This window comes from Balaenoptera acutorostrata, chromosome 21, assembly GCF_949987535.1.
Source record: "Balaenoptera acutorostrata chromosome 21, mBalAcu1.1, whole genome shotgun sequence".
NCBI lineage: Eukaryota > Metazoa > Chordata > Mammalia > Artiodactyla > Balaenopteridae > Balaenoptera > Balaenoptera acutorostrata.
In genome coordinates this window covers 25050890-25074468 of record NC_080084.1, presented here as the reverse complement: position 1 = coordinate 25074468, position 23579 = coordinate 25050890, and the positions used below count along the sequence as shown (strand labels likewise).

The 23579-nt window shown below is 40.7% G+C and overlaps 2 protein-coding genes across 5 annotated transcripts in view; one reads left to right on the top strand and one right to left on the bottom strand.

Moving 5' to 3' along the window:
- LOC103000341 (coagulation factor XI) overlaps window positions 1-12146 on the top strand; it is a 39786-nt gene extending 27640 nt beyond the window's left edge. For 2 of the 4 annotated variants that reach the window (XM_057537466.1, XM_057537463.1), the window contains 12 exons: window positions 284-443; window positions 1680-1789; window positions 2503-2662; window positions 4076-4105; window positions 4757-4866; window positions 4959-5121; window positions 5212-5318; window positions 7840-8008; window positions 9234-9409; window positions 9990-10085; window positions 10650-10789; window positions 11063-12146. In XM_057537466.1, coding sequence (XP_057393449.1) covers window positions 284-443; window positions 1680-1789; window positions 2503-2662; window positions 4076-4105; window positions 4757-4866; window positions 4959-5121; window positions 5212-5318; window positions 7840-8008; window positions 9234-9409; window positions 9990-10085; window positions 10650-10789; window positions 11063-11224 — 1583 coding nt within the window. In that variant the 3' untranslated portion in view covers window positions 11225-12146. The remainder of the gene's footprint in view (window positions 1-283; window positions 444-1679; window positions 1790-2502; window positions 2663-4075; window positions 4106-4756; window positions 4867-4958; window positions 5122-5211; window positions 5319-7839; window positions 8009-9233; window positions 9410-9989; window positions 10086-10649; window positions 10790-11062) is intronic. The other 2 variants (XM_057537464.1, XM_057537465.1) reach the window with 1 other exon arrangement.
- Window positions 1-23579, bottom strand: part of MTNR1A (melatonin receptor 1A) — a 104610-nt gene that overhangs the window by 56737 nt on the left and 24294 nt on the right. Inside the window, exon 2 of the mRNA XM_057537467.1 lies at window positions 20860-20987. Coding sequence (XP_057393450.1) covers window positions 20899-20987 — 89 coding nt within the window. The 3' untranslated portion in view covers window positions 20860-20898. The remainder of the gene's footprint in view (window positions 1-20859; window positions 20988-23579) is intronic.

Below are 23579 nucleotides of genomic sequence, written 5' to 3'. Positions count from 1 at the left end.
CAGTCCATCAGTGGAGTTAAGGAGGCAAGAGATGCCAGTTCATAAAGCTGAAGCAGAAATGTACAAGTCTAATATTGCTGCAGTGTAAAAAGGACACTGACATTCTCTTACTGTTTCCATGTGAGAGTAGGAGTTGAGCAGATTAAAATAAAACTAGAGGCCTTCTGAGGAAAAGTCAGGGAAAGAATTGAAAGAGCAAGTCTGGAGGGACTGTTGCTAAGATAGAATTATCAGATGCCCCCAGAGACTGGAAGATAACCGTATTTTCTGATTTTATTTCCAGCTTGCAACAAAGATATTTATGTGGACCTACATATGAAGGGCCTGAACCATAACAGCACTATTACCAAGAGTGCTCAGGAATGCCAAGAGAGGTGTACGAATGACATGCACTGTCACTTTTTTACATTCGCCACAGAGCACTTTCCAAGCGTAAAGTATCGGTGAGTAAGCTGTGGACTGATCCCAAGGACCTTAGATTATCCGATAGAAAACAAAATGGGATTCTTTTTTTTTTTTTTCCTTCAACTTGTAGGGGTCAAAAATTTATTTTTGACCCCTACAAGACAATTCTATAATAAGCACTCCCAGTTTTCTTGATGGAAAATTCATTTAAAGTCCAACTTGGATGCATTTCATTTTGTAGTACAGAGTCTGTCTTTCAATGACGCTTTTAAAAAATGTTTAATACACCTCCTAGCTAATTTGAAGAGCGCTACATTTTTAAAGTGGCAATTTTGAAACAATTACAGTGGTCTGACAGTTCCATTCTCAGCCTAAAGGATGCTATAGTATGAATCTATAGAATCAAAATGAAAAAGCTACTCAGATATCCTTCCAAATAACAGTTCCCCACCTGAGACAAAGTAACTGAAACCCATGTGAAGTATTTTAAAACTTGCCCCCTACTGGATTTAGAAATATTCCAGGTATAAACCTCCTGTGTAAGAATATAAAAGGATCTGATCTGTAATTGATTAATCTCTTTTCTCTTAAAAAATATTTTTAGGGAAAAATATCATTAACTTTTTTATTTAGAAATATTTGAGATGTTCTGGATTCGTATAGGAAACTACACTTATCTGAAATCCAACAATGAAAGAAAAGTTCAAATGACTGGTATTTGGATTTTAACACTCTGCTCTACACATTCACAAAAAGGACATGAGTGGAAATAAAGCATCAAAGATTTGTTTGAAGAAAAGCAACGATAACACAGAATGAAACCCTCAAATTAATAATTAAGTTTTCATGGCTTTTCTTTAGCTCAGCTCAAACTACACCTTTTTACATATTTTACATCTAAGATTCAATGCAGCATGAACAGCAAGCCAGGTAATTGTGAGTTGCTATGTATTATAAAAAAGTTAAAATGCTAAAATTGAGAAGAGCTTGAGAAGTCATCAATTCCTACACCTCTACTCTTCATGTCACCACCCATCTAAAGCTGTCATTTTACTGATGAAAAAATAAAGTTGACAAAACTCACAGGACCACCAGCTCTTCGCAGAGCTGGGACTCAAAACCAGCTGTCCAGTCTCTCAAATCAATACTTTTCAGAGCAATTCTTTAGCTATCATGCCCAGGTCGTCTCTAAATGTGGGTTTCTTATTATCTTATGTTTTTCCTTATTTGCATTTGGAGGGATAAAATATTTGTCCGTTTTGGTCTTTATTTAGTAACACTTGTCTGTTGAAGTACACCCAAACGGGAACGCCAACCAACATAGCAAAGCTCAGTGAAGTGGTGTCTGGATTTTCACTGAAGCCCTGTGCACTTTCTAATCTGGGTAACTATTATTTTCTTAATGAGGTAGTTTAGCCATTAAATAGTAGGTGCTGATTATGTGTACGATGGGCATAACTTAGGATACCAATTTGTGCCTACTGATGAAATGGACCCAATGATCTTTCATCTTCTTCATGAGAAAAAACTCATTATGTTCTATATGATTAAAGCTTATATTTGAATTTAAAGCTTAAAACAATCACTTCAGTTATCCTAATTTTAAAAAATGTAAAAGATCCTGGGATAAACTAACTTTTAAAAATTACTAAGACCTTGTTTCTTTAGTGCAATTTTAGGTTTGCAGCAAAATTGAGGGGAAGGGATAGAGATTTCCCATATACCCCCTGCCCAGACACATGCACAGCGTCCCCTATTACCAACGACCCCCGCCGGATGGTACATTGGTTACAACTGACGAACCTACACTGACACACGTATAGTCACCCAAAGTCCATAGTTTACATTACGATTCACTCTTGGAGTTGTACATTGCATGGGTTTGAACAAATATGTAATGGCATGTTTCCATCATTAGAGTATCATTCAGAGTATTTTTCACTGCCTTAAAATTCCTCTGTGTTCTGCCTATTCATCCCGCCCTCATTCCCCAACAAATTTTTTATATGGAATTTACAAATACCATGAGTGGGATTTTACCTTTACCGATGCTACTGGTGAACTGACTTTCTATCTATGGTTTCTTCTGTTGTACAGCTTGTATTAGGGACATTTTCCCTAGAACGATGTTTGCAGACAGTAACATTGACAGTGTCATGGCTCCAGATGCTTTTGTCTGTCGCAGCATTTGTACTCACCACCCCAGTTGTTTGTTTTTTACCTTCTTTTCTCAAGAATGGCCAACAACATCTGAAAGGTAAGGAGTTAAGATTGTGTCATGTGTTATCTTTTCAAACAGTTGATCAAAAGCCACCATTAAAAACTCTAAGCAACTACAAATTTTATCTAAATGTCTGTCAAGGACACATAAAAGTTGCGAAGAAGAATTCCTAGTTCCTCTTTCTTTCCATTCCCCACCTATTGACTGCAAATCTGGTGTTACTCAGGACTCTTGCTTTTCTTTATGTTAGGGAGGTCTTTGCCTTCAGAGAGTTGTTAGTTCTGAAGGGAATGAAGAAAATAAGGATGGTCATTAGGAGGCATCTTAGTTCAATGCCTGGTTAAAATAATTGAACCTGGAGCAGAAAGAATTGGAAATATCAGTGACTTGTCAAATCCAAAGTGGAGAGGGGTGGAACGATGGCCTTCATCAACAGAATCGTGGGTAATGGTGGAGGGAGATTTGAGAATTTAGACCCTGCTTCCCTACTGATGGGTATTAACATTGGAAACCATAATAAAGCACAGGAAATTGCTATTATCATCAAAGGGATGTTTGCTGGCGTTGCTGCTCCTCATTAACAAAATTCACTAAAAAAAAGAAGAAATCTTAAGATTATTTGCTTAAAAATCTAGATTGTATGTATTATCTTAATCTGAATTCTCAGAACCCTTGTTATTTGCTTGACACTGCTGTTCATTGTTGGGGAGAGTGTCCCCCAGAGCCATACAGCCAAAGTAAGCCCTTGAGTTCCTGTTTATCAAGCAAGACTGGTTTTTTATCAAGTGAGGATATAATTCCGGAAGTATAATGCTAGGTTTGTCAAATGAGACTATATCTGTTACTTTCATTTTCTCAACATGGTTCTAAATGCGGGGATACCATTAGTCAACTCAATAGATTAAAAACTCTGCACTACTTGGACCAGAGTGGAAGTAAAAGAGAAGTGATTAGATTGGGATATATTGTCAATGTAGAGCCAATAAGATTTGCTGATGGATTGAATGCTAGCTGTGAAGTAAAGAGTCAATGATAGCTCCAAGATTTTTGGCCCAAGAAAATTGGAAGGATGGCAATGCCAATGAAGAGATGGGGGAAGATTTCTTACAGAGATGATTTCAAGAGGCAAGAGGTGCCTGGTAGCCATCCAGAGAGAAACATTGAATTGGTGGTTAGAAGGGGAAGTCTGGGATTTAACAAGGGAGGTTTATGCCCTAGATCTGTGTAAGGTGTCACCAGGATACAGCTGGTAATTAATGCCATTGAAAATGGTGAGGTCACCAAAAAATTGAATGACCTCAGAGAAAGAGAGGAGGTCAAAGATTGAGCCTTGAGGCATTATAAACTTCAGAACTTAGAAAGATGCCTTTGTAATGTGTTATTTTGTCTTAATCACTGCTCTTTTTCTTTTTTATTCCTTTTATAAAATTCCCAATCAATACCTATAAGAGGAGCAACACATTTAATCCTCATTACAAGGTGAGAGAGGAACATGGGTGCTACAAGCCAAGACTTGGCTTCTTAAATTTACATTAATGAATATTAAATAAAACTAAATATCCATTTCCTTAGCTGTATTAGCCACATTTCAAGGACGCAGCCTATAGCTGGCTAGTGGCTGTTGTATTGGCTGGCATAGACGTGGAATATTTACGTCATTGCAGAAAATTCTGTTGGACAGCACAGCTCCAGACTGTGATTTTGTGCTAATTAGGAAAAGTTACTTCCTCCCAGGAAGATGCTGCCTGGGTGTGGAGTCTGTGGTGGATTTTGCTTATCCCTGTCTACGCCTACAGCAACTCTGGGTAGCAGATCTGTAGGTAGCATGAAAATTCTTGAATCGTTGAGATAGTCTAGGAGAGTTGAGAGAAAGGAAATAAAAAAGGAAGGTACTAGGAACAGTGATGTTGAATAGAGCAAGCTTAGAAAATTTAGAGGCAGTTTGGTAAATTTGTCTACAACCTATGGACCATGGAGTCTGAGTCAGTGATTTATGAATAGTACTTTCAAAATGGGAACAACTTCCCTGTTAAATGCCAACAGGAGCTGACTTCTATATGTGCTGTGAAAATGTCTTCTTCTTTGGTATGTTTTACATGATATCTCTATATTTCCCTTTTTTACTGTTAGAAATCTGTGTCTACTTAAAACGTCTACAAGTGGGTTGCCAAGCGCACGCATTAGAAAGAACAAAGCTCTTTCTGGTTTTAGTCTACAACACTGCCGGCACAGTGTCCCAGGTAAACAATGAAAGCTCTTCCTTCTGACTGAGAATCAACAAATGTGTGCTAGGGTTCCACGTCTCATATCTGATACGTGCTTTGCTGTCTAGTGTTCTGCCATTCTTCATTCTACCGTGACACTGATTTCTTGGGAGAAGAACTGGACATTGTTGACGTGGATGGGCACGAAGCCTGCCAGAAAACATGTACCAACAGCATCCGCTGTCAATTTTTTACCTATTCTCCATCTCAAGAATCTTGCAACGGAGGGAAGTAAGACGTATGATGAGTTCCACAGATGCTCCTGCCCCATCTAGCTGAAGGGAGGAATTATGTTTATACCATTTTGTTTCCAACCTGCAGGGGAAAATGTTACTTAAAACTTTCTGCAAATGGATCTCCAACTAAAATACTTAATGGGAGAGGAAACATCTCTGGATATACGTTAAGGTTATGTAAAATGGATAATGGTGAGTTTAATGTCACTTGAAAAAATGCATCCCCTGTATACTGAGTATGTCATGACTAAGAGAGTCAGTAGTAGCTACAGAGGGGAGAAAATTAGTAAAGTAATGAACTTAAATGCAATTTTCTGTTATTTTCACTGCTATCACTCAGGCTGACCTGTTTTAAAGGTAAATATTGGGCTTTGACTAAACTCTGTGTTGCCTGGCATTAACTGAATATGTGTTATAATTTGATACATTTATATAACCAGTATTTCCTGGTGAGACTCAGGCTCAGCCAAAATTTTTACGTCTGATTGTTGTTATCAAGGTCAATAATCTTTCTTATTATCCTTTATAATAGAAATATCAACCAGCATCTTGGTTAATCAGATTAGTCATTTTCTTTCTATTGGCTATTACTTGATCTTTAATTCAAATATAAATAATCATCATATGTTTGGAAAATTATGTATCTGTGCAAGAAATACTCAAGTGGCTCCTTCTCCAGGGCCTTTAGATTTCCTGCAAGTGTTCTGCATATTTATGAATATTAGCAAAAGTTACAGTAAAACCTTATTAATTTGTAACAATGAGTATAGTAGGGTGGAAATAAAAAGATTGTCTATATTAAACAAGACCTATAATAACATAAAAATTATAATACACATCAGATCAGCAGCGCTTCCATTCCAGTGGCCAATTTCTGAGCATAGTAACAAAAGATGGTTTGTAGGCAAACAACACTGTGTAAGGGGTGAAACAGGAAAGAGCCTAATGCACACATTCCTCTCTAAATTATTGTAATAACCTATTATGACTTTAATGTTCATTGACTTAACATACACTACATGTTTTTAGACTTTTATTGCTTCCTGCCCAATATTATAATGCAGTATAAATTAAGTTGCAACTGAGATTTAATGAGTGAAATGGAAGTGATAATTATGCTTTGTTGTAGATTTCAAAGTATGAAAATCTTCCGTGTCAGAAATATTGGCTCTACTGAGAGGTGAATAAATCCTTAACTTCTGAGAACTTGTTTTGTATAATAGAACATACAATATTACTGTATACTGTGTCCAATGCTAGCATCCTAGCTGGGAAATTCTGCCTTTCTAGGGCTTAGAGGGGCTCTGACGGGAATCTGGATGGCTCTAACTTCTTTAAAAAGACAGTAAATTGAGTTGTATCTCATACATTCTCTGTTTTTCTTACAATAAATTTACCTAAGACAAGAAGCAGCATTTACATTCATTCTGTTGTCTTGGTTCTACCAAGCAATGGAAAGGATGCAGCAAATTTTGCTGTTAGTGATGTTGACATAGTTTAAAAAATGGGAACCAGCACTTATACCTTTAATTGCAGAATTCATTCTCTATCCTCCTTCCTTCTCTTTTCTAATGAATCTAGGGACTCTGGTCTCTAGAGGTTACAGAATAAATCAGGTGTAGATTGATAGCTAAAGCAGAAAATATAAGATAAAGGAAAATAAAATCTTATGTCTTTTTAGTGCATCTTCTGAAATAAGTGAAACTAGATAATTAGGTTTTGCTGCATTATAGTAGATGAAATAATACCCTAATATGAGAGGGAATATCTAACTGAGATGTTTATCATATCTTGTACTGTCATTTGTCTACACTATAACTCAACTTTGTGAAGATACAGAGCAATTACCATTCAAAGAAACATCTCTTAACACAAAATGTAAGGCTAAAAATAAATATTTAAAGCATTTTTTTGAACTGAGAAACCAAATAGAACGAACACCAAGACCTATAACTCATCTTAATAAGGTCTTTATTTAGTTGTTCTTAATGTATTTTAGTTACTGATCTATTAATTTTCTAAGACAAGAAAGAAAACAGAAGGGTGAGTTTGAATCAAAGTCCTTGGAAACATCAAAGGTTGAGCAGAAAACCCCAGTCTGTCAACAAGACCAAAGGGCAGAAGCAGTTCACAAACAGAAGAGCAGCCAGGTTTGGATGTGGGTGGAGCAGGAGTGACTTAGACCCAAGGGCAGCTGGAACGGAAGGGGATGCGGAGGAATCGGACAAAGGCCACACACTGAGTGGAAGGTGCTGAACTCTTCTTTGTAACAGTAGTTCTTAAACTTTAGTGAGGCTGATTAAAACTCAGATGACTAGGGTCCACTGTCAGAGTTTCTGATTCACTAAGTCTGAGGTGGCGCTCACGAATTTGCATTTCTAACAAATTCTCAGGTGATGCCATTGGTCGGGGGCCACACTTGACAACCATTGCTTTAAGAGAACCATTGAGGTTAGCGTTTGATGGAGGGTAAGACTGCCTTGCCGCCCCAGATGAGGCATTACTTGGGGGCATGCGATTACAAGGTGACTCACTCATTGTTTTTATGTGCATGTTGTGCTTTGCCAACTTGATTCTAAAGTGTCTTCAAGTCAAGGTCATGGTAAATTATTGAATCCAGGGAAGGTTTTCTTCCCTGTGTGCCTGAAGGAACATAACTACTGTTGGAAAATGAAGATTTAGGAACCGGCTCACTGCAATCCTTCTGTTGTAGCGTGTACAACGAAAATCAAGCCCCGAATTGTGGGAGGAACCAAGTCTGTTCTTGGAGAGTGGCCGTGGCAGATAACTTTGCACATCACATCTCCCACCCAGAGACACCTGTGTGGAGGCTCCATCATCGGAAACCAGTGGATATTAACAGCTGCTCATTGTTTCAGCGAGTCAGTACCGCTGCTGTTTTCACTCGTTCGCCACACTCACACATATATGAAATCTATCCCTAGTATTTTAGTACAATTTTAAAGATGTAAATTATCCTATTTGCTAAATTAATTTTCTGTCTTTAGTGATAAAAAGCAAAAAGGAAGAGCCACTCATGATCTACCAGCATCAGAACAGGTGCAGGAACATGGCTGTTTGACTTCATAATATTCCACTTTTCCAGTTAAATGTATACACAGCCCCAGGGCAGTTCTGGTTATTTCCTATTGAGAGCGTATCATCTTCTGTGCACTGTCTGGGCACTGGGTCCAGAACTAAACTCGAAGAGAATTTCCTGCTCCCTGAATCTAATTTCTCATTTATTCCCCCTCTTCTTCTCCCTCTCCCTGCCCCTCCCCCTCCTCCTTCTCCTCCTCCTCCCTTGTCCTCCTCCCCCTTCCTTCTTCTTCTTCTTCTTCTTCTTCTTCTCCTCCTTCCTCTTCTTCCTCTGCTTCTTTCTCTCTCTCTCCTCTCTCGTTCTCCCTCCATCTCTCTCTCTTTCTCTCCCACTGTGTTTCCAGACCCATAAGGAATAGTTTATTATACATCATCAAATTGGATTCCCTACTTAAGTTGATTTCAATACTGCTAAACTTAAAAGCTCCATCGGGAGAGCATTCAGAGTATATGTAACCCGGGGAATTTTAGTTGGCCAAACTTCCTCTTTGCACCTCAGTATCTTCTGGGTTGTTTCCAGACACAGTTTTGTGTTTTTGTTAGTAGGTTTATTTTATCAGTATGCAACTTACTCATATTATTACTCAAAGATTCATTTGAGGTCAATAGTCTCTTTTACCCTTTACATATGGGAAAATGGAGTACCAGAAAGTCCAAGAGAATTTCTCAGGGTCACAGCCAACGACCCCAGCAATGAAACTAAAACCAAGAAATTTGTGTGTGTGTGTGTGTGTGTGTGTGTGTGTGTGTGTGTGTTGAAGGGCAGAAAAAGTATTCATTGATTTTTGTGTGTTTAATATAAGGCAAATGATAGCCCAGGACATTCCATATAGGAGGACTATGTGACTGAAAAATCTTAGCATAAAATCACTTCTTTCCACTTAAAAGCCCACCGTTGGCAGAAAATATTACCTAGTTAGTAACAGTCAGTTAAATAGCACTGTACCTCAAATGCTTGGGAATTATTCGGTAAAGGAATTTTCTTTTCCTCGATTGATTACTCCTTAGGGTAGAGTCACCTAAAGCTTTGCGTGTGTATAGTGGCATTTTAAACCAAGCAGAAATAAAAGAGGATACATCTTTCTTTGGGGTTCAAGAAATAATAATCCATGATCAATATGAAATGGCAGAAAGTGGATATGATATTGCCTTGTTGAAACTGGAAACGACAATGAATTACACAGGTATGGAAAATTTTAAACAGAAAGTTGTCTACAGTGATTACATGGAGACGATGGTTCACACTCCCAGATTCATGGCCAGACCCTGGCAATCTCTCCATGTGTTATTATCATGAAAGGGGGAGGGGGATGCCAAGCTAGTCTTAAGACGGATGTGCTTTCCTGACGACTGCATCTTATTTTGGGGTGTGGGTGAAATGGTAAGTTGTCCCCAGCCTTCTTCAGATGCACAGAATGACATAACTTCATAATATACTGGAATATTAAAGATGATTTTTATCTGCTTTTTAAGGAAGAAAGGATTGTGGGTCAGAATGATGAAGCAATTTCTACAGGGTCACAGACCTCGCGAGAGTGACGGAGTTAGTGGAGAGGGCTGTGGCTTGGCTCTCTCGTTCCCTCATCCTGGGATGTGTGACAGATAACGCTGAACGCGAGGGATGAAAATGTATGACAAGGAGGCAAAAAAAAATGAATATAATAAATAGGGAACACACTAAATAATAGAACATGAAGGAAGTTTTTCCTGGGAAAGAAGATGTATTTTGTTTCTGATAATTAAACTGTGATTTTTAAAAATTAGGTTCTCAACGACCCATCTGCCTACCTTCCAAAGGAGATAGAAATGTGACGTATACTGAGTGCTGGGTGACTGGATGGGGGTACCAAAAATTAAGAGGTAAGAAATGATGTTTCTCTGTGTGCTCCAGCTCAAGATACATAACACAATTTAGTAATAAGCTTTTCCACTCTATCAATTCATACAGCTAAAATGAGAGTAAAATAATAACATTATTCAATTGCAGAAAGCATATTAATAAAGATGGAAAGACAAAAATCACTCAAGTGAAGGTGACACCTCATCTGTTTGACTGGAAATTTTAAATATGACAATCTCTTTAAAGACATTATTTTTAATGCAGTTTAATTCGAAACTTAGCACTTTTCAGTAAATGTCTTAGCCTGTTATCCAATTATTTTCTCTGGGAAGCAATTCCAGTTAGAGCCATAATTAATTTTGGACTTAATTAACATTAACAAAATGGTACTCACAATAGTGAGAATAACATCTTCTCTGTACCCTGTAATTATAAAAGGTCCATGAAGTAAACCTAACATTTTTTTCCTTCTAGATTTTTAGATAGGTATGGTTTTGATTTTAAATACATATACTTGTGTTTAAATTTGTATATCTATTATATATATGTGGTTGTTCCATTAACAAACTAAAAATTTTTTTCAGACAAAATACTAAATACTCTCCAGAAAGCCCGGGTACCCTTGGTGACAAATGAAGAATGCCAGGCAGGATACAGAGGGCATAAAATAACTAATAAGCTGGTCTGTGCAGGCTACACCGAAGGCGGCAAGGATGCCTGCAAGGTAACCGCGCTCTCAGCCGACTGAACGCACTCACGTTCGAATGTTTAGCGCATTCTTAAAGCAGTTTTCTGCCAGTGAGCGGGGAACACAGTGGATTTGTTTTCCTTACCCTGAAATCTGATAGACTGAGGGAAAAACAAGAAATCCGGTTCTTTGAAGTTTACTAAAGGGCCAAGACAGAATTTTAGGTGAAATCACTCGGATGAAAATGTATTTAAGATGAGAAGTGTCTGACCTGATCTGCGTGCCTTTTGTTTTCTCCATTTGTCACAGGGAGATTCGGGGGGCCCCCTGTCTTGTAAGCACAACGAGGTCTGGCATTTGGTAGGCATCACGAGCTGGGGCGAAGGCTGCGGCCAAAGGGAGCGGCCAGGTGTTTACACCAACGTGGTCGAGTACGTGGACTGGATTTTGGAGAAAACGCAAGCAGCTTGAAAGATTCCCCAGATGCCATTTGACTCCCTGAAGGGTAAGCCAGATTATTCCCTGGAAGAGGGTTTGGATTTCACCGAAGAAGACACTGCACCATCATTTTCCTCCACAGGCTACAATTCTGAGACTGTCACAGATTGAAGGGGTTGGTATTGGTAAGAACATGCCAAAACTGTCATTCTCAAAACTCCCAGTTCCGCCGTCATCAGAGGGTGATCAGCACCCAGTCTCTTGCTTGTTGGTTACACCTTTCCTGAGCCAAAGGAATACTATAAGATGAAGATATTTGAAGATGAAAACATACCCAGATAGACCAGAAAAGAATCAAGTAGTGGCACCAAAGGATCGGGTAGAACTGCTCAAAGAAACCACTGTAAAAAGATTTGTTAAATGAAAAATGGGAACTGGAGAAAATGGAAACAAGGGCAGTCACCATCAAATCGCAAGACTCTGGGCTCTGCATACATGCACACATCTCTTTTGTAAAGAAAGAATTTGACTGAATTTGATGGCAGGTTTTCAGAATAATCAAGAATTCTTGTCATGTCATTTTAAAATATTTTTTAAATTAGTTTGGGTAGAGACAAGCTATGAGTGAGTGTGAATGTGGGTTCCAGAATTTCTGTATGGGAAAGGATTAAAAGCAGCAATTCACCTGGAAGTGGGACCTTAGGGGACGAATCTTAAAGGTGTTCTTGCCTAGAAAACTATTTGTGCGTGGATTTCATATTTATTTGCATAGTTTTGGGCAGGGGAGGGCTGATGAAGATGAGGGGGTAAGCTAAAGACCTCCTCAGATAAGCTGCCTCTGTGAGTGTGGGTTTACAAATCTACGTTTATAGATGATAAATGTATTGGACAGAAATCAAAATAAAATACATCCCTACTACGGGGAAAACGATTTGGGAATAAATGGATGGTTACAGTAACGTCTTCAGCATCTTGAAAGTGGCTCCCTGTATTCTCAGTACTGGGGTGTTCCCTGTAAATATTTACCTGGTTATTGTTGCTGATATAGTTTAATAATCTAGAATTTTCGCTGTCTACACCAGTTTTCAATCCATGTCAACAACTTATGTCAATATTCAATCCAATATGTGCACTATTTCTTGAACAGACTGAGCTGATGGGATACAGTAGTGAGCCAATAAATAGATCCCTACCTTCTTGAAGCTTCTGGTCTAGCTAGCAGGAGCCACAAAAATAAAATAATTACACATGTATAAAATATATCATATAATTCTAAATGGAAATGAGAGGGAGGCACAGGGTTCTATGAGAAGTTAAGGAAGAAGAGCGTTTAGGGAAGGTTCAAAGACTGGGATAAAAAGGAATTTGTCTGAGGAAGAAACAATAAAAACAAAAGCAAGCAAACAAACAAACAAACAAAACCCCCCAAATCAAAAAATTGGAATGGCATTAAGGCCTTAGCTACTGTCCTACCTCATCAAAGACTCAGGGAAACTTTGATCCATTCTGATGAAGAGGCATGTCCCCACCTGGTCCTGTTCAGACCCACTTCTCCCTTCACCTTGTGGGTCCTGCCTTGTCCTCTAATATTCCTTTCTCATGGGCTTTTCCCACATCCTCCATCAACCTGGGTCAAAATGGGCCTTTCCCTGTCCTTGTGCGAGAGAATTTTCTACATTCTGGTTAATGTCTTCAAAATTCACACTTAGAGAAGTGACCTGCTGCCCTGAGGCTCCAGCAGCAGTGAATGGCGGTCCCGTGCTGAGGCAATGGTTTCCTCTCTTCGCCTGCCTCGCCATGAGACGCTCTGAGGCCGCCGGGTGCCCTGAGGAAGGCTTCTCTGGGAGCCTCTCCCTCCCTACATCCAACCCATTTCCCTCACGGGGTGTGTATGCGGTGCTCATTCATCAGAGCGGGGCAAGCTTCTCTCTTTCCTTCCGTCCTTCCCAAAGCCATCGACAAACTGAAACTAAGTCTTCTGAGCAATTTTTCAATTAGGAATGTGCCCGTGTGTGTGTGTGTGTCTGTCTGTCTGTCGGGGGGCGGGGGGAGAAGAATTGGGGAGAGAGACAGAGAGAATGAAAAGGAATATTTCCGGTAACCACAATACTTAACACACACTCAGCCTCACTGCCTCTCTTGATGATCCCTCATCTTCAGATATAGTTTTAATTTCCTAGGGTTTCAGTAACAAATTGCCACTAACTGAATGCTTTAAAACAACAGAAATTCTTTCTTTCACAGTTCTGAAGGCTAGAAGCCTGAAACCCAGGTGCCCCCTCTGAGGCCCTCTGGGGAGGGTCCTTCCTGGCCTCTTCCAGCTCTGGTAGCCCTAGGCCTTCCTTGGCTTGGGACAGCACCACTCTGATCTCTGCCTCTGTCTTTACATGGCCTTGTCCCCTGTGTCTCTCCGCCTCTTCTCATAAGGACCCCAGTCATATTGGATTAAGTGCTCACCCAACTGTGTAAAGTATGTGCTGCATGAAGTATAGAAATTATTGTCATTATCCATTTAGTTCAGACTTTCTGAGAAGAGACTATATTCAAAATACCCCCTGCAGCAACTGACACGAAACAGATATTCAATAAACAGTTGTCTCTCTTTTGCCCTTGAGCATCAGACAATTTTATTATAAACGTAGTAGTATGTGGTGGGATTCCCAGGTGGAGATTATGATTGTGCATGTATGTGTTTGTTTTACTTGCTCTTTCTAAAGAGGTGTCAACATTTATCTTTTATCTACTGAGGCAGCTTCCCCCCTGCACCCAACACCCCCGGGGAACGTGTGCACACCTTGTAACTCCAAGAAACTTTCAAAGGACACTGTGCTGTACCCAGGCAGAAATTTCCATATCCTATGAGGATTTGTGTCAATGCTTGGACATTGTGAAATAAACAGTCAAGTGGCACTCGTAACCTTGGTTGGGAAGGTACCTTAAAAAAGAATACAGGGGGACCTTCAAGATGGCAGAGGAGTAAGACGTGGAGATCACCCTCCTTCCCACAAATATCAAAAATACATCGACAAAAAAAAAAAAAAAATACATCGACATGTGGAACAACTCCTACAGAACACCTACTGAACGCTGGCAGAAGACCTCAGACTTCCCAAAAGGCAAGAAACTCCCCATGTACCTGGGTAGGGCAAAAGAAAAAAGAAAAAACAGAGACAAAAGAATAGGGACGGGACCTGCACCAGTGGGAGGGAGCTGTGAAGGAGGAAAGGTTTCCACACACTAGGAAGCGCCTTCACGGGCGGAGACTGCGGGTGGCGGAGGGGGGAAGCTTCGGAGCCACGGAGGAGAGCGCAGCCACAGGGGTGCAGAGGGCAAAGCGGAGAGATTCCCGCACGGAGGATCGGCGCCAAGCAGCACTCACCAGCCCGAGAGGCTTGTCTGCTCCCCCGCCGGGGTGGGTAGGGGCTGGGAGCTGAGGCTCGGGCTTCGGTCAGAGTGCAGGGAGAGGACTGGGGTTGGCGGCGTGAACACAGCCTGAAGGGGCTAGTGCGCCACAGCCAGCCGGGAGGGAGTCCGGGAAAAGGTCTGGAGCTGCCGAAGAGGCAAGAGACTTTTCCTTCCCTCTTTGTTTCCCGGTGCGCAAGGAGAGGGGATTCAGAGCGCCACCTAAACGAGCTCCAGAGACGGGCGCGAGCCGCGGTTATCAGCGCGGACCCCAGAGACGGGCATGAGACGCTAAGGCTGATGCTGCCGCCACCAGGAAGCCTGTGTGCGAGCACAGGTCACTCTCCACACCGCCCCTCCCGGGAGCCTGTGCAGCCCGCCACTGCCAGGGTCCCGTGATCCAGGGACAACTTCCCCGGGAGAACGCACGGCGCGCCTCAGATTGCTGCAACGTCACGCCGGCCTCTGCCGCCGCAGGCTCGCCCCGCCTCCTCCGTACCCCTCCCTCCCCCCGGCCTGAGTGAGCCAGAGCCCCCGAATCAGCTGCTCCTTTAACCCCGTCCTGTCTGGGTGGGGAACAGATGCCCTCAGGTGACCTACACGCAGAGGCGGGTCCAAATCCAAAGCTGAACCCCGGGAGCTGTGCGAACAAAGAAGAGAAAGGGAAATCTCTCCCAGCAGCCTCAGGAGCAGCGGATTAAAGCTCCACAATCAACTTGATGCACCTGCGTCTGTGGAATACCTGAATAGACAACGAATCATCCCAGATTGAGGAGGTGGACTTTGGGAGCAACTGTAGACTCGGGGTTTGCTTTCTGCATCTAATTTGTTTCTGGTTTTATGTTTATCTTAGTTAGTATTTAGAGTTTATTATCATTGGTAGATTTGTTTATTGATTTGGTTTATTGATTTGGCGCTCTTCCTCTTTTTTATATATAGATAAATATATTTTTTCCTTTTACTCTTTTTGTGACTGTGTATATGTATGCTTCTTTGTGTGATTTTGTCTGTATAGCTTTGCTTTTACCATTTGTCCTAGGGTTCTGTCTGCCTTTTTTTTTTTTAGTATAGTTTTTAGCACTTGTTATCATTGGTGGATTAGTTTTTTGGTTTGATTGCTCTCTTCTTTCTTGCTTGCTTTTTTGTTTTTTCTTTTATTTATTTATTTATTTATGGCTGTGTTGGGTCTTCGTTTCTGTGCAAGGGCTTTCTCTAGTTGCGGCGAGCAGGGGCCACTCTTCATCGCAGTGCGCGGGCCTCTCACTATCACGGCCTCTCTTGTTGCGGAGAACAGGCTCCAGATGCGCAGGCTCAGTAGTTGTGGCTCACGGGCCTAGTTGCTCCGCGGCATGTGGGATCCTCCCAGACCAGAGCTCGAACCTGTGTCCCCTGCATTGGCAGGCAGATTCTCAACCACTGCGCCACCAGGGAAGCCCGTTTTTTCTTTTTTTATTACTTTTTTCTTTTTTTCTTTTTAATAATAATTAAAATTATTTTTATTTTAATAACTTTCTTTCCTTCTTTCTTTCTTTCTTTCTCTCTCTCTCTCTCTCTCTCTCTCTCTCCCTCCCTCCCTTCCTCCTTCCCTCCCTCCCTCTCTCTCTCTTTCTTTTTTTCTTTTTTTCTCCCTTTCCTTCTGAGCCGTGTGGCTGACAGGGTCTTGGTGCTCCGGCCAGGTGTCAGGCCTGTGCCTCTGAGGTGGGAGAGCCGATTTCAGGACATTGGTCCACCAGAGACCTCCAAGCCCCACGTAATATCAAATGGTGAAAGCTCTCTCGGAGATCTCCATCTCAACGCTAAGACCCAGCTCCACTCAACGACTAGCAAGCTACAGTGCTGGACACCGTATGCCAAACAACTAGCAAGACAGGAACACAACCCCACCCATTAGCAGAGAGGCTGCCTAAAATCATAATAAGGTCACAGACACCCCAAAACACACCACCAGACTAGTTCCTGCCCACCAGAAAGACAAGATCCAGCCTCATCCACCAGAACACAGGCACCAGTCCCCTCCACCAGGAAGCCTACACAACCCACTGAACCAACCTTAGCCACTGGGGCAGACACCAAAAACAATGGGAACTATGAACCTGCAGCCTGCAAAAAGGAGACCCCAAACACAGTAAGTTAAGCAAAATGAGAAGACAGAGAAACACACAGCAGATGAAGGAGCAAGGTAAAAACCGACCAGACGAAACAAATGAAGAGGAAATAGGCAGTCTACCTGAAAAGGAATTCAGAGTAATGATAGTAAAGATGATCAAATATCTTGGAAATAGAACAGAGAAAATACAAGAAACGTTTAACAAGGAACTAGAAGGACAAAAGAACAAACAAACAATGATGAACAACACAATAAATTAAATTAAAAATTCTCTAGAAGGAATCAATAGCAGAATAACTGAGGCAGAAGAACGGATAAGTGACCTGGAAGATAAAATAGTGGAAATAACTACTGCAGAGCAGAAAAAAGAAAAAAGAATGAAAAGAATTGAGGACGGTCTCAGAGACCTCTGGGACAACATTAAATGCAACATCATTCGAATTATAGGGGTCCTGGAAGAGGAAGAGATAAAAAAAAGGGACTGAGAAAATATTTGAAGAGATTATAGTTGAAAACTTCCCTAATATGGGAAAGGAAATAGTCAATCAAGTCCAGGAAGCACAGAGAGTCCTACACAGGATAAATCCAAGGAGAAACACGCCAAGACACATATTAATTAAACTATAAAAAATTAAATACAAAGAAAAAATATTAAAAACAGCAAGGGAAAAACAACAAATAACATACAAGGGACTCCCCATAAGGTTAACAGCTGATCTTTCAGCAGAAACTCTGCAAGCCAGAAGGGAGTGGCAGGACATTTAAAGTGATGAAAGGGAAAAACCTACAACCAAGAGTACTCTACCCAGCAAGGATCTCATTCAGATTCCACAGAGAAATTAAAACCTTTACAGACAAGCAAAAGCTAAGAGAATTCAGCACCATCAAACCAGCTTTACAACAAATGCTAAAGGAACTTCTGTAGGCAGGAAACACAGAGAAAGAAAAGACCTACAAAAACAAACCCAAAACAATTAAGAAAATGGTAATAAGAACATACATATCAATAACTACCTTAAATGTGAATGGATTAAATGCTCCAACCAAGGGCTTCCCTGGTGGCGCAGTGGTTGAGAATCTGCCTGCCAATGCAGAAGACACGGGTTCGAGCCCTGGTCTGGGAAGATCCCACATGCCGCGGAGCAACTAGGCCCGTGAGCCACAATTACTGAGCCTGCGCGTCTGGAGCCTGTGCTGCGCAACAAGAGAGGCCGCGATAGTGAGAGGCCCGCGCACCGCGATGAAGAGTGGCCCCCGCTTGCCACAACTAGAGAAAGCCCTCGCACAGAAACGAAGACCCAACACAGCCAAAAATAAATAAACAAATAAATAAAAAATTTTTTAAAAAATGCTCCAACCAAAAGACATAGACTGGCTGAATGGAGACAAAAACAAGACCCACATATATGCTGTCTACAAGAGACTCACTTCAGAACTAGGGACACATACAGACTGAAAGTGAGGGGATGGAAAAAGATATTCCATGCAAATGGAAATCAAAAGAAAGCTGGAGTAGCAATTCTCATATCAGACAAAATAGACTTTAAAATAAAGACTATTACAAGAGACAAAGAAGGACACTACATAATGATCAAGGGATCAATCCAAGAAGAAGATATAACAATTGTAAATATTTATGCACCCAACATAGGAGCACCTCAATACATAAGGCAAATGCTAACAGCTATAAAAGAGGAAATCGACAGTAACACAATAATAGTGGGGGACTTTAACACCTCACTTACACCAATGGACAGATTATCCAAAATGAAAATAAATAAGGAAACACAAGCTTTAAATGATACATAAAACAAGATGGACTTAATTGATATTTATGGGACATTCCATCCAAAAACAACAGAATACACTTTCTTCTCAAGTGCTCATGGAATATTCTCCAGGATAGATCATATCTTGGGTCACAAATCTAGCCTTGGTAAATTTAAGAAACTTGAAATCGTATCAAATATCTTTTCCAACCACAACACTATGAGACTAGATATCAATTACAGGAAAAAAAATTGTAAAAAGTACAAACACATGGAGGCTAAACAATACACTACTAAATAACCAAGAGATCACTGAAGAAGTCAAAGAGGAAATCAAAAAAAAAAAATGTGAACAGCTTGTTAAGTGGATATCCTAGACTTAAAATTCAGTGGGCCCACCAATCAGCGATTAGTATAGTTAATAAATATAGTAACACCATTCTGACTAACAAGAATAAGAAAAGAATGCAAGTAAGAATATTACAATATGGGACTTCCCTGGTGGCGCAGTGGTTAAGAATCTTCCTGTCAATGCAGGGGACATGTGTTCCAGCCCTGGTCCGGGAAGATCCCACATGCCGTGGAGCAACTAAGCCCGTGTGCCACAACTACTGAGCCCGCATGCCACAACTACTGAAGCCCACGTGCCTAGAGCCCGTGCTCCTCAACAAGAGAAACCACCATAATGAGAAGCCTGTGCACCGCAACAAAGAGTAGCCCCCGCTCGCAGCAACTAGAGAAAGCCCGCGCGCAGCAACGAAGACACAATGCAGCCAAAAATAAATAAATAAGTTAATTAAAAAAAAAAAAGAATATTACAATATGTCCCTCTTGTGGAGTGCCTGCTGTGTGCTTTACTCCTTGTACCACCATGCAAGATAAGGTATTATTATTACCATTATAACATAATATCATGTTGTTGCTTTTACGGGGGGAAAAAAAGAAAGAAAAGACAAAAAGTTTTGCAAGTATTTTCTGCTCAATTCTCCACTTTCCCTCTAGATGGCACTTTGATACCTCCTTTTGCCACATTTTAAACCATAGCATCTGGACACAATGCATTTAATTTATAAGTAAACAAATTCTACGTATATATAGTATCTGGAAACATTAGATCAAATCAACTGCTTCAATTAAAATTCGCTTGACTTTTCAAATATAATTGTTGTAAATATTGAGTCCCTAGACAGTAGTTTGTCCTTTAAACCACGTGCTCCAGGAACCGCCCCCCCCGCCCCCCCCCGCTTTGGGGACTTCACTTCCCCTTAGTGACTAACGACAGGAATCCTCAGCAATGGGTGACACTGGGTCCTGGGTACCAAGGTGTGCTCCCAAAGACCTCTAGGACTGCAGAGGGAGTGCTCACCTGTCTTCCACCAAGCCATCCCCACTATCACTTGCCACCTTGCTGAGTCACAAGGCTCAGGACTTCTTGCCACCTCTCTGTGGCTTCCCTTCAGCAGTTGCAGCCCTTTCTCCCACCCTGCAACTGTCTGGTCATTTCCAGTCCCTTCCCCACCCTTGCTTTGCTCCACATGTAAACAGAATCCCCTCCCTTAATTACTCAGAGTATTGTAAAGATCACGTTGCAATATTTAAAACAAACAAGCAAAAACCTTTGAGTTCTGAGGGCTTGGTGATAGGAAAAAAAAAAGAGAAATACACCTCCCCTCAACACACACACACACACACACACACACACACACACACACATCCCACGTTTGGAAGTGGATAGAGATACAATCACTCCAAGACTCCGTGAGTCAAGTTCCTCCTCAAGGTTTCCCTTCTGGCTGTGTGTTTCCCTGGCCCCCCAGCTTGCAGATACCAGCTGGCTTGGGGCTGCAGCTTATACTATTTCGCGACTTTGACAAAGAAACCCTCTTAGGGACAGAATGTCCATCAGTATTTGGGTTTGTCCACTATGTGTGGACAGAGAAAAGGCCTGGACTACAAATCTGCCCTGACTTGTGGACAGTGTCTAGTAAGTCGCCCAGCTGGCTAGTGACTTCAAAAAAAATTTAAAAACCGGTGGGAAGAAAATCTAGGGAAGAGCGATGTAGCAAGTCTTGGAAAGGGCACAGTGTGAAATCGTCAGAGCTTCCACGTATGCCCACCAGAGGGCGCAGCAGTTAGTCTGTGAACGGAAGACTAATTCTAGATTAGAGTCTAGAATTGAGAAATTTCTTGAAGGCTTAAATGTCATTCCCCTCGCATTCCTACCTTAGCGTGTCTTCAATTTGTAGCCCTTGAGTTTTCAAAAATTACTGGAGTCCAGTGTTAGTTCGAGCATCCTATAAAAAAATTGTTATTCCTACTAACCAAAGATACTTAAGTATTGTCAAGGGCAAGTGGTGCAGAGCCCATGAAAAGTTACAGGTACCACCTACCCGTCTTTATCTGGCTCCCACGAAGCTCTTTAGAAACTTCTACCCCCAAGCTGTGCCTGGACATCGCAGGGATGGGCTCGAAACGCCTCCCCAGTTCGGCCACCACACCATTAAACTAGAATCACCATCTGTGGAAGAAAAAAGATAGGTCCTTCGTAAAGTGAGTCCAGATGGTGGCCCTCTGCTAAGAGGTGCCTGTTGGGCAGATATTTATTTGAGCGCCACATACTTCGGGGGAAATGAGGCCTTAGGAAGTCATATTTTATTCCAACGTAGCCATTAAACTGTTTATCTAAGGAAGAGAGTATAGTCTCTGTTAGAGTACACAGCAAACTTTTACATAAAAGTAATATTTCAGAGTGAATTTCAGCTCAAGATCTGCCTTCTAAAGTTACCCCAGGCAACAGTAGCCACAAAGCAGAGGACTCAAAGATGCAAATGCCAAAAATATTCGACTCTTAGCAACAAACTAACAAAATGAACTGTGTTGCCAACTAGCCAGTTCCTCCAAGAATAATCACTACAATAGATTGTGAGGCCTATAACTGTCATATTTTATTCCTGAGTGTAAGAGATTGGGAAAGAAACTTTTAAAACGCAGTTGTTAATTATATGAATGGGACATGTTAAATGATGTTTCATTGGGAGAACTTATTAAAATGATATTATAGTTCAGATATTTTAATTTTTTTCTTTCAAAAACAATGAGTGAATCTAAAATATAACTAATTAGTGAATTTTAAAATAATGCCAACTTCTTTTTTTTTAAACATCTTTATTGGAGTATAATTGCTTTACAACGTTGTGTTAGTTTCTGCTGTTTAACAAAGTGACTCAGCCATATGCGTATACATGTCCCCATATCCCCTCCCTCTTGAGCCTCCCTCCCACCCTCCCTAACCCACCCCCTAGGTGGTCACAAAGCACCGAGCTGAGCTCCCTGTGCTATGCGGCTGCTTCCCACTAGCTATCTATTTTACATTTGGTAGTGTACATATGTCCATGCCACTCTCTCACTTCGTCCCAGCTTACCCTTCCCCCTCCCCGTGTCCTCAAGTCTCTAGAGAAAGCCCACGCGCAGCAACGAAGACGCAATGCAGCCAAAAATAAAAAATAAATGAATAAATAAATAAATTTTTTAAAAAATGAGATGAATATGGAATTGACAAGCCGGGACAGGAGCCCCAGCACCACCCGTGTCCCTGGAACAGAGACTGAGAAACCGCTGGGGCACTTTGGAAATAAGTTTCAAACCAAGAATAATCAATACTTGTAAGAAAACAAATCCAGAAAGCTTCCAGGGTCAGCTAGTGGCAGGGCCTGGTGGTCCCTCCACTGCACCCAAGGCTCCAGCACTGCAGTGAGATGTCCTGCCATTATATATATTATGTATAACATATATATATATAATGCATAAATACATATAATGGAATATTATTTAGCCATAAAAAAGAAAATCCTATAATTTGTGGAAACTTGGATGAACCTTGAAAGTGTTACCATAAGTGAAATAAGTCAAAGAAGCACAATTACTGAATGATCTCAATTACATGTGAAATCAAAAAGCCAAACTCACAGACACAGAGAGCAGAATGGTGGTTGCCAGCAAGTGGCAGAAATGAGGAGTTGCTGGTCAAAGGGTACAAACTTCCAGTTATAAGATGAATGAGTTCTGGGGACCTAATTCACAGCATGGTGATTATTGTTAAGAACACTGTATTATATCCTTGAAAGTTCCTAAGAGAGTAGTTAGGGAAAACATCAACGCTCATAAATCAACTACATTTTACAGATGCAGAATATGAGGCTCAAGAGATTAAGTGATTTCCCCATAATCACAAAGCTAATTAGTGATAAAGCTGAGTTTAAACAATGGATCTAAACTTCAGTTTGGAGCTCATTTTATTATACATGCTGCCATTGTGATCGCCAGTTACGGTAAGATTTTCAAAATCCTAAAGACCACACACTTACATTAGAACAAAGAGAACTTTGTTCTTTCTTTTTGGAGCGTCTCCTCAAAGCTCCAGAATCATCACCTTTTTATGGGAGAGCATTTCTAGCTGTTACTCTGTGCAGACGTCGCTCACATTTGCTGTTCCTTCTATGTTACAGTAAACACTTAATAAAAACACTTGCTTCAGTGTCTTTGTTTAGCTGAAGAAATAATGTCTTAATACTAACTCTTCAAAGATATTGTATAATGTTTGCTGAAGACAAAAACTATATGTTACCTACAATGAAGCATAATAACAAAAGGAACACCTGTAACTCCTCTCCTCCCCCAAATACCTTTAATCAACCTGTGTGAATTTTCTTCATTTTATTACTTCCTCTTCCCCCAAGATAATGCTTAGCATTACCTCTTTTAAAAACTTAAAAAAAAATTTAGTCACAAAATGGAAAAAATTATATTTAATTTTGTTTGTTTTTAAGTTACATAAAATTTTTTTCCTAGACTATATGCAGTTTTCAGAAAATTGCCATTTCATTCAATATTATATTTCCAAGATTTTTTCATGTTATTTCATGTAACAGGAGCTAACTGATTTTCTGCCAAATCATGTTCTACCAGGCAAAATACATCTATTCATTTTTTTATCAGTGGATATCAGGTTATTGACAATTTCTATTGTGAACAATGATATCATGACACTTTTATGCTAGTCTACTAGGCAAGTATTCAAATTTATGAGATACTGCCATATTGGTTGTTATAA